Here is a 13,545-nt window from a genome sequence, read left to right on the forward strand (position 1 = left end):
TATTTATTGTATTTTATTTATTTATTTATTTATTTATTTATTTATTTATTTTTAATTTTGGTGTCGGAGGCTGAATTTTCTTAAAGCCGTTTTAGGATGTAAGTTTGGCTCTCTGGACACTCGAATTGTAGGGCTGGTGTTGTCTCTTCCTAACACAAACCACCATTTTCATCATATAGATTTAATTATAGGAGAAAGTATAACAACAAAAGGTGTAGAAAACAGAAGTCTTCAGCCTTGACATTCTTGTCTTAAGCAAGTGAGCATCTCTAAAGCCCAGCATTGTAGCAGAAATGTAAATATTGGGGAAGTCACCCCAATAATTTGCTCCAAGAGAATCTTGTAGTTTAGACCCTGGACCACTTCTTTGAGTTTGAAATTAGAGAGATTTATTTTTTTATTTCTTTTTATTTTGGTGTTGGGGTGAGGGAAGTTGGGAGCTGAATTTTTAAAGCCATTTTAGGCAAGTGGGAGGATGTAAGTTTGGCTTTCTGGAGAATATTCACATAGAATATTATAGGTTTGACCCTGGACTACCAGAATTTGGGGTTTTTGGTTTTTTTTTCTTATGGGTTTGGGCTCTGGAAGTGTTACAGTCAAAGGGGACAAAACCCATCACTCTGAGAAAAATCTGTGACCCCAAAGGGATAAGAATGTAGATGTTGGTAAAATGCTTGGAGAACTTCAGCTGTAAGTTTGGAAAGAAAGGGTTTATATATTAAAAATGTGAAGTTCAGAACTGCAGTCATTGGGAAAAGGAAAATAAAACAAGATGCACTTACTGCAGAACCCAGATAGGTTCAATCTCACGTAACTCATCCTAAAAAACTCTGCCAAGGAATGGCAACATCCCTGGAAGTGTGGATGAGGTGCAGGGCAATCAGAATTATTTTAACAGCCACCTGCAAAAGTGACACGAGTAAAGGATATTTCATTTCATCTTATGGCAAAGAGGGGAAGCCACTGCTCTTTCAGCTGTCAAAAAAACCAAAGGGAACACGACAGAAATATTTTTAAAATTGAGTTCCTTTTGCTGCTTTATTACAGGGACACATAAACCAGCAAGGCATTTATTCCCAGTGTTATTTTCGATGCCTCCTTCTATTGGACACGTCAGAGAACATGCCAAATTTCTGTTATTCTGAGAGGGTTCTCTGCTTTTTTTGGGGTGGGTTTGTTATTATTTTCTCCTTTAGAAAACATCTCTCATCCTGGCTTTCAGTACAAAAACACCCCCATTCTTTAGAAACAACTCTTAGAGCAGGGGAAATACATAAAAGAGGCACTTAAAATAAAGTTGGGAGAAGGAGGGAGTGGGATATTCTGAGCTGGTATGAATTTCCAGAGCTGCACTGAAGTCGATGGAGCCCTGACAATTTACAGCAGCTCCAGGGGCTGCCCCAGGGATTTTTAAATATTTAGTGTCTCCTTTTATTTTAAAAGGATTGGCATCGATGAATAAGTGCAGGGTTGAGGCAATGCAGGAATGTTGAAACACGTGGAGCTGTTATTCAAACAGAGCTGCCACTTCCAGCTCGTCTCACTGGGCAATTCCAGGGAACAGGAGATTCCTGGAACACCCTGGAAGTGCAGGAGGAAGTGCAGGCACTTGGAATTTTTCACATCTGAGAGAGTTTTTTGTCTAACTGCTCGTTTTAGAGGTTTATAATTGAATATTAGGCATATCAAGGAAAAAAAAAGCCACTTCCATATTTTATACTGCCTTCAGTGAGTTCAAGTATTTTATTGAAATTATAGTTTGTTTTTTTTTTTTTTAATTTTATTTTTGATCCCTCTGCTCCCTGGCTGGAAAACTGTGGGATTCAGAGTGACTGGAGAATTCCATGGGTGTATTCAGCACCTCTCACACCCCTGCACAAAAACCTAAAGAATTTCCCCATTTCATGTGTAAATTTGAATAATCTCTGCAGGATGAAACATCATTGGGAAAGACATTTGAGTGACTTAAGGCACAACCTGATCTGGTGATTTTTGAGGGATATTGGGCTTCTAAGAGAGTCTTCTTAAAGTTTTGGGGGCCTCAGTCCTTCCCCTCCCCTGTTGGCTTTGGTTGGAACAATCTCCTTGAGCATGAAAACAGCTTCAATCTTCAAACAGATTTTTGTGCTGCTACAAATTATTAAAATTGTGATTTTTTTTTTTTTTCAGAGTAAAGGCTGTTTTTAAAGTCTATTAAACTTTTGGTACTCAGCTGCTCTATGTGCAAGGAGCATCACCCATGTCAATGGGTATATAAATTAAAATAAAGATAAATTGTCTCTTGATTTTAATATTATTTTTGAATTAATTAATATTATTATTATTATAAAAAGTGTATAAATATATGCTTAATCTTAAGGTCTTATTGCAAAGGGATTGCAAATGCCAATCTGGAAAACATCCCTTCAGATCCTTACTGGGATCTAAGTGTGTTCAGCTTCTGGTTTTTCATTTAGCCTTGAAGTTTAAACTTAAGTTGAGCATAAAACTTACACACTACTTGATATTTAATAATCAAAAAATCAGTTATTGCAACAGAACAAACCATTAGGCTGCTTATAGTCAGTTCTAACCCCTTTTGATGGACTTTTAACCCTCCACAACAGGTGCTGCTCGTGCCTGTAACGACATCATGGCATCTGTTAATCACTTATTGTATTTCTAAATATCCCTTTAGTCCAAAGTGTGACCACATTGCTGCTCCTTTCTGGCTGGGAAATCCAAAAAAGGATCGCAGGGATCCAAGTGCCCAAATCCAGCTGGGACCAGCCAGGACTCGGGCACCCAATTCCCTGAATTCTTCTCCCTCCTGGAACGCCCAGCCAGAACTTCCACCCCTCTGGAGCCCCGAGGGTTTGCTGGAATATTTTCTCTGGTTTCTCTGCTGTGAGCTGTCCCAGCAGTTCCTTCATTTGGGTTTTCTTTCCCTCTCCAGCCGGTGCTGCGAGAAGAAGAGTTGCGGCAACAGGAACGAGACTCCGTCCGACCCCGTCATCATCGACAGGTAGGAGATGAACCTTCCTGTTCAAAACCATCCCAGAATTGTTGTTCCCACTCTGAGGCATCTTTCTTGCTGGTTGTCTGTCGGTCTCTGCCCCTTGACAAAGTTGATGTTTGGTTTTTCAGTCGATGTTGACGTTTATTTTTCCGCGGGTGTCGTTTTTGTGGGGGCCAAATATTCCCTGTGTGCACCTGGGATGCACTTTCTGCTCCCAGGGGATGTGATCCAGCTGGATTATTGAAGGGAGACAAAGCTCTGAGCAGCCTGGCAGCTTCAGTGATGTTCCTTAACAAAAAGAAAACACTGGTTTTGTAGAAATGTGGGGAGGAAGGAAGGGGTAAAGGCAAAGGTGGGACCCATCAGGGGGGATTAAAACACAGTCTGAACAATTTTAGGCAGAACAGCTGCTTCAAATATTACTCAGGTCCAGGTTCTTTTGCCAATTTACAGGTAATAACATCAATAGGGGAGAGCAGCAGTTTGCTAAATCATGAGCTGGTACGTTAAAGGTTGTTTTTGGTATAAGAAAACTTGCCTGTGGAACTCACTGGGTCAGCAGTGCTTGAGATCTGGAGCTCAGCAAGGTTCAAACAGGAGAAATCAGAACAGGCAGAGCTGTTTCAGAAAGGAGCACAAACAAGCAAGGGCTCCAGAAGGAGAACAGTAAATAAGGAAGAGCCAGGAAGAAATGTTTCCCCCCAGATTATTCTGCAGTGCCTGTTTAAAGAGTTCCTTCTCCCTGAAGCAGCTGGTAAGAGGGGCCAGTGGAGAGTTGCTGCTGGAGTGGATTGATTGTGGATTCAGTTTTTATGTCTGTCTGTGTCTGGTGTGTTCCATCTCCAGCCTAATAAGCATTATTTTGTTGTGGTATTGCTTGTGAATTTTCTTTGGCATTCAGAGACGGCCGAGCTGGTTTGAATTAAAGAACTACAATTGTTTCCTTAATTTTTTCATCCTGGTAAATCTAAATAATTTTGGAACTCTGCTGTGATGGGGTTCTTCCACTCCCTTTACCCTCATGGTTTTCCCTTTTAATTCTGTGCTTACAAGTTGTGCTTGGGGCCAGAGCTGGTTGGGGTGGGTGTGGGAGGCAGTTTCCTGACTGGAAGCACAAGTCTTGGATGTGCCATCTTGACCTTTCCTAAGAAATTTCGAGCTTATTTTTGGCTGTGTTGATGTTTGCTGTGAAATCTGCATTTGGGAGCTTTCCAACCTGAAGTCTGAATTTTGTAAAGCCCATGTTGCTGCTGGAGGAGCAGAATGATGTCAGGCACTGTCTTTCCCTGGGATTTAAGCCCAGGAAAGGGGTAGTTCCTGCCCTTACCTGAATTTCTGTCATCCTGAGCAAGCTGTCCAACCTCGTGCAAAATGAAGGTTCTGATGCTTTTCTGTGAGGATTTGAGACCTGCTGATGTGAAAGGCAATGGGAGGGGAAACTCTTAGAAACCACAGGGTTATTCTTTTGAACAACTGTGTGTAAAATGTGCATCACAAGGGACCTGAGTGCTCAGTGAGCCCTAAACCTTCCCTAAGTTCTGCTCTAAGCCCAGAACTTCCTGCTAACAGCAGCAGGCATTCCCTGGGCATGGAAGCATCCTGGAGGTTCAGGCTGGCACTTTTATTTCTGTGTGTTGGTCCTTCCCTTTCACCCCTCTGTGTGTGTCTCAGTTGCACGTGAAATCTGGAGCTCAGCAAGGATGGGTGAGGGCAGGAAGGGAGCCAGCCTGATAAAACTGCTGCTTTTGGGTTTAAAGGCATTTAAAGTCATTCAGAAATGACTCCAGATCTGCTCTGCTCTCTGGAGGGGACACGTCTCAGTGAACAGAGTGGGGAATAAAAGCTAAACTCAAAGCTGAATATTTCTCTTTTTTTTTTTTTACAACTAACCTGCAATTCAGTGTCAAGCAGTGACTCCTTCTCCTGTACAGATATTTCTGCACAGCTCTTTCTGTTCCCCCTCTTCATCCAGTCCAACAAGGCTTGAGCAGCCAGGGCTCATCCTGGGCACTGCACCTGAATCAACACTTGCCATGCAGGTACAACCCCAGAGTTCTGGCACAGAGGAACCCTTGGCTGGTCTGGCACCCTCCCAGATTCCCCCAGCAATAAGTACAACTGCTTGGGAGTTCAGCTGCCCAGCCCACTCACCCCAAATACACACAATGGGCAAATTTTTTTGTCTTACAACCAAGCAGAAAACGTTTCTGCAGAGTCCTGTGTGCTCAGAACTCGGGGATCTGGGCAGCACTGCTTTTATTTATTTAGGAGGGGGCTTCATATGGCTTCTTTACAGGAAAACTTTCATGCTTAAGGACTTGGTAGCCGGTGGAATTGAATTTCTGAACTGCAATTTGTACCCCTGGTGATCATGTGGGTCACTAAATAAGATTTTCAGTCCGTTATTTCTTTCATGGTGTGGTTTTTTTACTTACTTTAAAGCAAATTACAGGTCTTCTTTAAGTAATAATTGGAATGAAGGTGTTTTTTCCTCTGTTTGAAGTGATAGGTAAATGTAAAAACACAGCTGCCACGTTGTGACAGGTCCCCAGAGCAGTGAGACAAGTGAAGTGGGGAGAGAAGGGATGGCAAAAATGCATTTGTGTGGTGCAGAGCTGTGTCTAAGCAGGGTGTGCACAGTGAGACAGGCCCAGGGCTTTCATGGAATAGGATCACAGGATCACTGAGGCTGGAAAGATCTCCCAGGTCATCGAGTTCAGCCACTAACTGAACATCCTCCACCAGCAGTACAGTGATTTCTCCTTTATTTGTTTCTCTCCCCACTTTTTGGGCTTCCAGAAGTCAATTCTCAGACTGTTGTGCTGCTTTACCTGCTCACTGCTGGAGGCAGACACAGTTCCTTGGTGTTCCCCAGTTCCAGGGGACTTGTTATCCCTGTTTGGAGAGGAAGAAACAGTTCAGTGGGAAAGAAATGTCGGCCATGTGGTTGTTGTTGGGGTTCTTTTTTTCTTCTCCTTGAAAGAATTCCAAAAGTTCTTATGCTGAATAAAACATTTCTGCAGTGACCTTTGCTCTGGGGACTGGATTTAGATCCCAAGGACCTCGCAGTTATTTTTCCACTGGCTCTTGGAAACGAGGATGTTTCCATAGGAAAAGGAGCTTCTTCCCCAGAATTCAGTGTGTGCCTTGTCCCACAGACAAAGCTCTGCGGGGCACATTGGAATATTTAGGTTCTTGTGGTGTTCTGAGTCAGAATTTCAGGGTAACTCTGACCAGACTCTGGTTTCCCAGCGATGACACAGCTCAGCTCCTGCTGTTGCAGACATTAAACCCCACATGATCCCCCCTGCAGCAGAGCACTGAAAACACCCCCCAAAAACACCCTTGGAATCACATTTTTAACCCACAATCATTCTCACTCTGGGTTTTTCAGACAACACGAGCCACCACCAGTTCTCAAAACCTCCCAACAAGCTTTAACTTGGTGTCCAGGAGCCAAATTAACCCGTGTTAATTGGGTGTGGTTCGGTGTCTGTGGGATTGGGAGCTTTAAGAGACTTCAGAAATGTAAATGTTGTTTTTTTTCCCCCCTCCCCTCATGGCTCAAGTGGTGGTTCTCGAAGTTCCTTGTGGTTCCCAGAAATCAGAGCGTGATTTTTCTGATGTTTCTTTTATTGGAAGCACAGAAAGGGATTTGAAGTGGAGGGGTTGGAGGGCTTTTGGATAGAAGGGTGGAAGCTCCTTCTTTTAAAGGTGATGCTTCCAAATGAAAACTGTGTTTTCTCAAGCCTGGATCACAATTATTTAGTTTGTTGCCTTTCCCACCTCAGTTCTGCACATAACAAGGAACTTGGTGTTAGGGTTAAGAGGTCCTGGATGCTACAAATTAACTTAATTCCTCACTTTACTGCAGATTTTCTCTCTAATTTTAGGTGATCTGTGTGGCTTAGGGTAGAAATTCCCCATTCATCAAACGGGAGCGATCTTTTGATTTTTATTTTCTTTGTGTTTCTTGAAGATTTAAGCTCTTTACAGAAGGTCATTTCGTGTGCTTGTTACTCTTGGTGCTTTAATGAGTTTACTGAGACTGTGATCTAATTGAAGCCTCCAAGGTACTGGGGAGAATTGGGTGACTTTTTTGGTTGAACAGTTTATTTGCTCTTCTTTTTTTTTTTATTATTTTTTCCCCTTCCTAACAGAGAGAAACAGTCAAAAGACATTTCTATGTGAGTCAAACGAAACCTCTTAAGAATCAAAAGAAAGTTTTATGCAATTCAAACGAAATGTCTTAACTGCAGTAAAAATGCAGCATCACTGGGGTGGGACAGATTTTTTTTGTTGCTGCAGGGGAAATTACTGGGAACAGCCCAACAAACTGAGCACAAGCCCTCTGTAGGCTCTGCCTTCTTGGTCTTCTGCTGTCTTTGGGCTCATGGAACAAAATCATTCAGCTCAGATGCTTTCCCAGCCTGAGACCTCGAGTCCAATCCCTCCTGCTTTTATCCTAAACTCTTCCTGGTTGTCCCAGAAGGAGTTTAATGTGTGTTGTTACAACATTTTGCTTATTTGTTTATTGTGATTTATTTATTTAACGTGTCTTGTTACCACATTTTACTTGTTTATTTATCGTGGGGCAGGTGGATGGGGTTGGAGGGGATTGTTGGGATGTGGGGAATGTCAGTGTGGGTTGGGATGGGCTCTAACCAGTGAGGGTTAGATGGCACTGCCTGGCACCAGCTGAGCACTGGGCACACTGGTTTCAGGGGGTGGGGAACTGCAGCATCCATCAGCTGACACGTGCTCTCAGCATTTAGGGGTTTATGGTTATTATTTACCAAAAAAACCACCCATTCCAAGCCATGAGCACAGCTGGCAGCTTGTCAGCATCTCTGGGAAGAAGCAGAGGAGCCTGGATGACATTCCTGGGCCGTGGGGGTCCAACCCTTCCTGCACAATCAGGGCACCAGGGATGGAGGTTCCCTTCCCTGCTGCTCCCTGCCCTACCTGCTGGATGGATAAGCAGAGGAGGGGGCTCTCCCTGGCCCCCTGGCACTCTCCCTGGACCCCTGGCACTCTCCCTGGACCCCTGGCACTCTCCCTGGATCCCTGGCACCTTTCACAGGCACTAAAGCTCCCTTTGGAAAGGCAGCTGTTGGCAGCCTCCAACCCTGGGACCTGCAGTGTCCAAGTGCTCTGTGTGAGGTGTCCACCACAACAGGGCTGGGTTTTACCTCTTCTGTGGGGGGTGTGTGTGTCCCTCCATCCACAGTTCCCCATCCCTAAAAATGGCATCTTCCATTTGGAAGGATCTAACTTGACCTAAGTGCAGAATTCTGGCCATCCTGTTCCTTTTCCCTTTTTCTTTGTTTCTCTTTCCCCTTCTTTCCTCTTAATCTCAGCCATCTGAAAAGGACTTTATCTCTTTCATCCAGGATTTATTCCTTCCATCCATCATCCCTTTATCCAGGATAAATGCCCTTTTGGGCTGAGCCCCAAAACCATTGGGTAACACGAGGTTGTTTCCCAAAGCTCAGGGGCAGAACAGCCTGAATGGAGAGATCTGGATCCCATTCCCACTGCCCCAGAGCTGCCCTGTCCCCTCAAGTCACACAAATCCCTGCCTCAGTTTCCCCCTCAAAGCCAAGCATTAGCAACTACCTGGCTGTGGAAAGTGGTTTCAGGCCCTTGGACAGGAGTTTTTGGGTTTGCTGTTCATGTTTGTGCTGCCAGGAGGGTTTAACCTCCGTGGCAGGGTCCCGTTGTGCCTCAGTTTGAGACCCTCAAAAATCCGATTTCCAAGTTCAGTTTCCTTGCTCTGCTCTGTTCTCCTGCTCCCTGTGAGCCTGCCAAGGTGGAATAAACATCTCAAATCTGTTGCTGCTCTGGGGTGAAACCAGGAGCCACAATCCACACAGCCCTCCTCAGCCCCCTGTGTGCTCCAGTCCCCCCTTCCAAGCCCCCCAAACCTACAATGATCCCTCCTCTTGTCCTAGGGAGCCCCAGTCCTTTGTTCCCTGCTAAACCCTGCTCTCCTGCAAAGAGCTGCTGTTGTGCCATCTGTCTCTTTATGAATTTTTTAGTAGACTGGATGTTTGTGGGGAGTCAGTAACTCAAAGTGCACTATCCCAGCCATTTGACAAGTGCTTCTCTTAGTGCCTAATTTGTTTGTTTGCTTCTTTTTTTTTTTTTCCCCTCTTTAAGGCAAAAAAGAAAATTCTTTACTAGTTTGCTGTCCAAAACATCTTGAAATTTTTGATGTGTACAAACACTTAGAGCTTGTAAATGGACTAAACTGGAGACTAGCTTGTGTCACTTAATGTTTTTCATTTCATGTTGACACACAACAGATTTCCCAGCAAGCTGGCGAGTCAAAAGAAGCTTAAACATCTTTTTGAGTGTGCTAGAAAAATGAAAATGGGCTGGTTTGGTCTGTGGAAGTCCAGGGTTCTGCTCCCTGTATTTTTCTAGCCATTCCCAGAGTCTCTGTTTAACTATAAACCACGTGTGTACCTCCTTTTCTCTGGTAACTCAAAGATATCTGTGCTGAGAATTGATGTGTGGCAACACTGTGGTGATGTGGGAAACTGCTGCTGTTGCAGTGGAGATGGTTTTGGAAGGATTTAAAAAGTTACTCTCCCCCCCCCCAGACTGGTTGGTTGCTGAGGGTGCTGCTGCTTCTGCAAGGAAGCAGGAAATAAATGAGTTTAAATCACTGCTGATTTCAAGCACAGATTTATTGGGGAATTAGAGCTGGAACCTCCTTTGCACTGTTGTTCTGTACCATGTGCTGGCACTGTGACTGTGCACCCCAGAGATGCTTTTTGGGATGTGTTGTAGGGGAAAAAAACCCTGTATTTGTGGGATTCTCAACCAATGTTCATCACTTCAGCTCCACTAAATCTGTGACTGGATCACTCAGCACGTGTTCTGGTTCGAGAACTGCAAGGGAAACATGGGGAAGTCTAAGCAAGGACATATTATACAATTTAAAGAAATATAATCTGACTATTGCTACTACTGCCTGGAAGCCTTAGGAAAATAAGCCCAGTGAAGACAAGACCCAAAGGATTTTAGCAATTCTGCATAAATCAGATAAGCTTCCATGATGCTTTAGAGCAGTTTGGACACAAGCATGGATGAATTCCAATCTTGTTAGATTAGTTGTGCTTTAGCTGAGATAAAAACACTGATGGTGCTGGCTGGGTGAATCCTGCCTGAGCAAGGCAAAGTTCTGAGCAGAGTTTAAACACAGTGCAGGAAAACCCTTTGTCCCCTTTGAAATTGGAGCTTTGTCCCTGCAATGAGGGGAATTTGATGCAGTTTGTGCTCGTGAAAAGTGAGTGAGGAGGTTGAGGGGCTGCAGAGCCAGGAGGGCAATGTGAGGAGCCACTGCAGTCAATGGCTTTGGTAGCAGTGGAAAGGGGAATGGAATACAAGTTTCCCATGAACCAAAGCACCTCTGGGAATAGAAGCTGAGGATAAAGTCACTGTGCAAACAGCACAGAAGAAATTCTGGGCACGTGGAGCAGCCGTGTGTGACACGGGACCTCCACAACTCAACTCCTTGGGAGTGGGTCTGTGTTTGCCTGGGTCCATCTGCACTCATCAATGAAAAAAACAATATTCCAGAGTATCTGCATCCTAATCAAAGCATCCTCTGTGTATTTATGACCTGAAATACCCTTCCTCATCACTTTTGCCTTCCCCTCGGCCTCTGTCTAGACCCGGGTTTGTCACTTCATCCGCCCCAACCTTTTTTGTTGCTGCCTCTCGCCTTCCTTTTGAACCTTTTGGTTCTCTCCTGCCCTTCCTTGGGTGTTGCTCTCACCATCTGTTTCTGGGGGGACTCGTAGATTTTCCTACCCTGTAAACATCCCAGGATTTCAGGCTCTCTGAAGCCAGAGCTTTACCCCTGGAGGAGTCCTCCCAGTTAACGTGCTCTTGCTTTCAGATCCTCCCAGTTAGTGTCTCCTGCCTCCAGGGAGGGGATGAAATCATTTGTCCTGCTTGGAACATCAATGAAGGCAAGACTGAGATTGAAAATATCTAATGGATATCTGAAGCTTGTTCTAAAGTCAGCTGGAGGTGTAATTTTAAAGCCATTAAAGGTTTACATGGGCTGCCCAAGATGATGTAGGAGGAAGAGTTTGTGACACAGTGAGGAGGGGAATCCAAGTCATGTGTGTTCCACCATGGAAGCACGTCCTGGAACTGCATTTCCCCTCTGCAGCTGTAATTCATATTCCCATTTTTCTCCCTGATTTGGACCTCTGACACGCCGCTGTCATCCAACCCACCTTTTCTTTTCTCCTTCTTTTCCCTCCATTTTATTTTTCCTTTTCTCTCCACACTCCCCTACTCATTTCCTTCCCCAATAAATGCTGATTTCTCCGTGGGCTCTCCACTCAGAGCTCCACATTTGGTGGCTTTCCCTTCAAGTGGAGTCCACGGAGCTTGTAAATTGTGTTGGATCAGTGAGCCCATAATGAGGCTTCTAAGTCCAAACAGTGTAAGTCTGCTGGGATTTTATTGTTCATAAAGCTCCTTCCCTGGGGAGTGATAGAGCCATTAGGTGTGTGCTGTGTTTAATATTTGGCCATGACAGGAAGCAATAATTTTCCATCTTTTACTGTGGCTCCCCAGTTGTTTTTAAGCACTCAGCTTATTTGAGTCTCGGGGACTGGGAGCCCATTAGGCAAAAGGCTCTTCCCTGCCTGGGTTTGTGTCTTCCTACAAAGGCTGTTTCAAGGAAATAAAATGAAATGAAGTGGCAACTGATTGTTCTGGGGTGGCTGGAATCACTTGCCCCTCTCAGGAGCTCCCAGTGGCTGCCAGGAGTTGGCAGAAAGCTCTTTTTTCCCCACAAAATGGCATTTCTCACGCTGACTGGGGATTTATTTATTTTTTATGTATCACAGCAGAGAACAACCCCTGTTTATGTGTGTTCAATCCCCTGCATGGGCCCTTCACTTGAGAGCTGGACTCGATGATCCCTGTGGGTCCCTTCTAACTCAGAACATCCCGTGACTCTGTGACACAATATGTGATGGGCTTGGGTGTTCATCTCATAAAAATCCCTGTCAAACCTTCATTTAATGGCAGCAGAAACAGGAGCAAGGTTGTGTTCAAGTATTCTGGAGGTGGTTTTATATCTATATATCTATATATCTATATATCTATATATCTATATATCTATATATCTATATATCTATATATCTATATATCTATATGTTATCTATATATCTATATATCTGTATGTTATCTATATATCTATATATTATCTATATATCTATCTCTATCTCTATCTATTATCTATATATCTATCTCTATCTCTATCTATCTATTATCTATATATCTATCTCTATCTATCTATGTATCTATGTATCTATCTATATATCTATTATCTGTATATCTATCTTTATATCTATTATCTATATATCTATCTATATCTCTATATATCTATCTATATATCTATATATGTATCTATATATCTATATATAAAGGAAAAGAAAAGTAAAATCAAAAGCATGGAAGAATTTTGGGTGTAGCCTGTGGGGAGCTGCTCCTCTGACAGTCCTTGCCTCGTGTTCCCAATGTTTCCCTCAAAGAACCAGTGGATTTTCTCCCTGGGATGTGCCCCCAGTGCAGATGTTGCACACATTCCTTGTGCTTCCCATCCTGAACACACAAAATCATAAAGAAATTACCCTTTGAGCCCAGTGCTGATGCCAATATAAATTGGATTTAATTATTTTTTCAAGAGGTGTGTTTAGGTTTTTTTCTGCAACACTGATAAAAAGTTATTTCGAATGGATCCCAACTCAGCAAAGCAATTAGCACTGGGTATTATAAAGAGAACGTCTGTAATTATTTCATTTAAACTAAGGCCTGAAAAGAAAAGGGAACCTGCAAAGATTTGATGTCTGGGCTTCTGGTTCCTTTCACATTTATTAACTTTCTGCAAGAAACTACAGAAAATGTACAATGGATATCTTCCATTCAAGAACTTCAAGTTCTTGAAGCTTCTTTTTTTTTTTCCTGGAAAAAGCAAAACTTGGGATTCTCGTGTTCACATGAATTTAAACCCCAAATCTCTGATCTGGGTGATTGATAAAGCTGAGGGGTGTCTCCTCTGCTCAGTCAAAATTCCTCTGCTAAAGAGGGGGGAAAAAAAAGTACCCAGTGTTGTGCCAGTGTCACTTGTTGACATGGAACCTCCAAAAAAAAAAAATATCCTCTGGGATGTTTTGGTTAAAGGTGGTTTTTTTTTTTTATTATTTTTATTTTTTTTTCCCTCTCCCTCCTTCCCCTTTATCTCAAACATTTCCCAGCATTCCTTTAGGGACATCTGGTTCTCTCATTTTCCAGCTTTACTTCGGTGCCTTCAAAAAGTGTCACTGTCAGTCCTTTCCCTTTAGCCAAAAAACACAAGCAGGACAGTAGCCCTGCCCAATAGATTGCCTAAAATATATATTAAAAAAAATACCTAAAAATATATAGAAGAGAAATTTATTTTTATGTATTTCTTGGGATTTATTAAATTTATCATTTATTTTATATAAACATATAGCCAATTTTGTGAGCAA

The 13,545-nt window shown here is 43.2% G+C and overlaps 1 protein-coding gene across 1 annotated transcript in view; it reads left to right on the top strand.

Moving 5' to 3' along the window:
* The window catches only part of EBF2 (EBF transcription factor 2), a 133,621-nt gene that overhangs the window by 7,499 nt on the left and 112,577 nt on the right, over window positions 1–13,545 (top strand). Inside the window, exon 6 of the mRNA XM_029964565.1 lies at window positions 2,936–3,004. Within this exon, the coding sequence (XP_029820425.1) occupies window positions 2,936–3,004 (69 nt within the window). The remainder of the gene's footprint in view (window positions 1–2,935; window positions 3,005–13,545) is intronic.

This window comes from Manacus vitellinus, unplaced genomic scaffold, assembly GCF_001715985.3.
Source record: "Manacus vitellinus isolate BGI_N305 unplaced genomic scaffold, ASM171598v3 scaffold_74_pilon, whole genome shotgun sequence".
NCBI lineage: Eukaryota > Metazoa > Chordata > Aves > Passeriformes > Pipridae > Manacus > Manacus vitellinus.